This window comes from Nannospalax galili, unplaced genomic scaffold (genome assembly GCF_000622305.1).
Source record: "Nannospalax galili isolate Female #2095 unplaced genomic scaffold, S.galili_v1.0 scaffold635, whole genome shotgun sequence".
NCBI classification, from domain to species: domain Eukaryota; kingdom Metazoa; phylum Chordata; class Mammalia; order Rodentia; family Spalacidae; genus Nannospalax; species Nannospalax galili.
In genome coordinates, this window is record NW_008335836.1 from 751,101 (window position 1) to 754,286 (window position 3,186).

The window sequence follows — 3,186 nt, forward strand, 5'->3', positions numbered from 1 at the left end:
AGTAGAGGAGAGGAACTATCTGAAACTCTTTTTTGTTTCCAGAATTGAAAATTCTATTTAATTTAAAATTTGTATATTTTGAAGAATTTATATGAGTACAGCATTTAAATCATTTTCTCCTTCTTCCCTTTTAACACATTCAAGTAACTAGTAACTGAGTGATAAAAATGAAAGTAGGATGTGTAGCCAGCAGCAGCACTAGTAAGCAGAAAAACCAGAAGAGACAAGATAAGGACAATAACAGATCTCTAACCCCTTTGTGAACAACGGGCATAGTGAGAGAGAATTGTACTTCTGTTTTCTGTGGGTCTATGAAAAGTTCATAAGACAATGATGATTATTCAGGAACAATAGCCTGCCTTTTCATAGTCTCCCAAGTCCAATATTCATCACACTATTCCTAGCAAATTCCTTCCAAACTGTGAATGTGTGAAGGTCCTAAGGAAACCAGAAGATTCACGGTCATTCTTGATGATGGATGCAAGGAACAAGGTGCTTAAAGGGATAAGGAGGCCAAACCACCTCACCCTGCCTTCCTTCCAGATCTCTACAGTGCAGAACAGATAACTAAGGTGATATTAGGATCAGGGGAGGAAGGACACTGTGGCCAATGTAACATGGATGGAAAACCTGAGGGAGTAGTGGTAGCATGAGGCAGGAGAAATTTGGATAAGGTCTGTGAAGTGATTCATTAATGAGAAATGTATGAAGAAGGCTAGAGGAAAACAAGTAATTTAGCATGAAGCATAGCCAAATGCTAACCTGCAATGGAGCCCTTACTTAAATTCTCTTCTAAGTGGTACGTAAGGGACCAGCTTCAGGGGCTGTTTGTCACATAGCATTTCCTTACTGCCCACCACTGCGTTACTGGGCTTACTGTCTACCATGAAGCCCAAAGTATCAGGTTATTTTCCCAACGTCAAAAGTGAACTTCATCTCTTTATATGTTAAATGCTTTCCCATAAACCCTTCTGAGACAGATATAATCTGAGCACATCATTGCAATGAAAATAATTATAGTTTATTAGGCAGCAGTCAGATGCCCAACGGTTCTCATCACTTCCCCCACATTCAGGACTTAGTCTCTAAAGGACAGATGACCTTTGTGGGAAGAGAGTTTCAGGAAAGGGAGGTTAGTGATACTTGTGAGCCAGGGCAGTGGCCACACCAGCCACCACCTTCTGGAAAGCAGCCTATGCCGCCGGGGTGAAATCCTTGCCCAGGTGGTGGGCCAGCACAATCACGATCATATTGCCCAGGAGCTGCAAGAAGAGAGAGAAGAGGTGTTACTGTGGGTAGCAGAGCATGGACAGAAGACATCCCAGCCTCATTTCAAGGTGTGGCTATAGTTATACCGTAATGTAAGAAAGGATAGCTGGTGGCTGATTCAGATAAGAATTCTTCTGTCATGTAGAATTTATATGCATTTTTTCCCTATCATCTTAACCCAGACAGTAAATTATCACTATTACCCTGCAGAGCTATACAAAGATAGTGTTTTTTTAATCCTTTTTCTTAAGAGAAATATGTGGAGAATGTGAGAGAAGTTCATTGAATGACAAAGATTATTTCTAAATAACAAAACAATTTAAGTTTACTGGAGGAGAGGGAAAATAACAACAGAATACAAGGATGAAGTAAGAAATAAAACAGGGATTCTGAACAGATAACAGAAAACCACTAAATGTCCCTCAGCGGTTCAAAGTAAAACAGCCAGAAATTTCCATCAAAACAAGTCTCTACCATCTTGTCCCTTGTACTTGTGGTATGAATTTCAGCCTAGACAGCAAGAAGGACATGAGGGGATCAAATGGACTCACCTTGAAGTTCTCAGGATCCACGTGCAATTTGTCACAGTGCAGCTCACTCAGGCTGGAAAAGGTGCCCTTGAGGTTGTCCAGATGCTTCAGGCCTTCACTGAAGGAGTTCAGCACCTTCTTGCCATGAGCCTTCACCTTGGGGTTGCTCATCACAGCAGAGGGAGAGGACAGGTCTCCAAAGCTGTCAAAGAACCTCTGGGTCCAAGGGTAGACCACCAGCAGCCTGAGTAGATGAAAACAGCCAGGGGACATTGAAAGTTAGAGCCTGTTAGAAACAAGAGACTTGTCTCCGGACACCCAGCTCCCATTTGCCTTCTTATCAGTTGCTTTACGTACGGTCTGGATACCAACCTGCCAAGGGCCTCACCACCAATTTCATCCACGTTCACCTTGCCCCACAGGCCGCTGACGGCAGCCTTCTCGGCATTAGTCAGGTGCACCATGGTGTCTGTTCCTGAGGTTGTTAGTCAACACAACTGTGTCAGAAGCAAATGTAAGAGGCATCTGGCCCTGCTCCTCCTTTTATGCCCAACCTTGGCTCCTACCCTCCTTCCCTGTGAGAGCAGATTGGCCAAGGCCAGGATGTGGTTCTGCAAGGTGAGGCTTGAGTGATGACAGCCATACCTGGCCTTGGCAGGCTGGCACTGGCTCAGGAGCCTGGGCTCTGGGACCTTCCTCTACATATCTGCTGCTCTCAGCTCAGCAGCAAAAACTGCCCTGTGAAGTGTCTTCTCTGGAAACTATTTTTGTGAAAATTTTTATTCATCCAGCTACTTGTTCTGTTAGAGACCACGTCTCTGGTTTTCTCATTATACAAATGAGAAATTGGGACACAACATGTAGAAGGTTATTACCCATTTTGACTCAGCATGGAAGGATCTCCTTTCTTTCCCATCCATGATGTCTCCAGAATATGCAAAGTGACTATCAGAACAAGATAATGACTTTCCCATCATGCTTCTGAGTCTATCTTCCTTCAGGTTTGTATCAAAATTCTTGGTAAAATAATAACTTGCCATTCATTTGTTGCTGTCTCTCTCTCTCTTTCTCCCTTCCTTGCTTCCTCTCTTTTCCTTCTCTCTCTCTGTCTCTCTGTCTCTCTGTCTCTCTCTCTGTCTCTCTCTCTCTCCCCTCTGTGTGTGTGTGTGTGTGTGTGTGTATTTATGTTAGGTGTGGACACAAATGTGTGTGCAGGTACATATAAAGATCTGCCTGCCTAGTTAGTAATTGTATGAGTTGTGAGGATCTGAACTATGTTTCTTTGTCTGTGCTGTTAGTGTGCTCTCTCTCTCTCTCTCTCTCTCTCTCTCTCTCTCTCTCTCTCTCACACACACACACACACACACACACACACACACACACACAT

The 3,186-nt window shown here is 43.5% G+C and overlaps 1 protein-coding gene across 1 annotated transcript; it reads right to left on the reverse strand.

Moving 5' to 3' along the window:
- Positions 1–1,178: 1,178 nt before the first annotated feature.
- LOC103732059 (hemoglobin subunit beta-like) lies at positions 1,179–2,315 on the reverse strand. The gene is made up of 3 exons (XM_008830581.2): positions 2,172–2,315; positions 1,821–2,043; positions 1,179–1,262 (listed from the first exon to the last, which is right to left on the reverse strand). The coding sequence occupies exons 1-3, from the start codon at positions 2,261–2,263 to the stop codon at positions 1,194–1,196; spliced, it is 384 nt and encodes a 127-aa protein (XP_008828803.2). The 5' UTR covers positions 2,264–2,315; the 3' UTR covers positions 1,179–1,193.
- Positions 2,316–3,186: the final 871 nt, after the last annotated feature.

What these genes read in the sequence shown, in the direction of transcription:
- LOC103732059 (XM_008830581.2), bottom strand. Translation starts at nt 2,263, where the DNA reads ATGGTGCACCTGACTAATGCCGAGAAGGCTGCCGTCAGCGGCCTGTGG. An exon ending in GGTGGTGAGGCCCTTGGCAG is followed by an intron (nt 2,044 to 2,171) that starts GTTGGTATCCAG and finishes TCATCTACTCAG; the next exon opens with GCTGCTGGTGGTCTACCCTT. An exon ending in TGGATCCTGAGAACTTCAAG is followed by an intron (nt 1,263 to 1,820) that starts GTGAGTCCATTT and finishes CTCTTCTTGCAG; the next exon opens with CTCCTGGGCAATATGATCGT.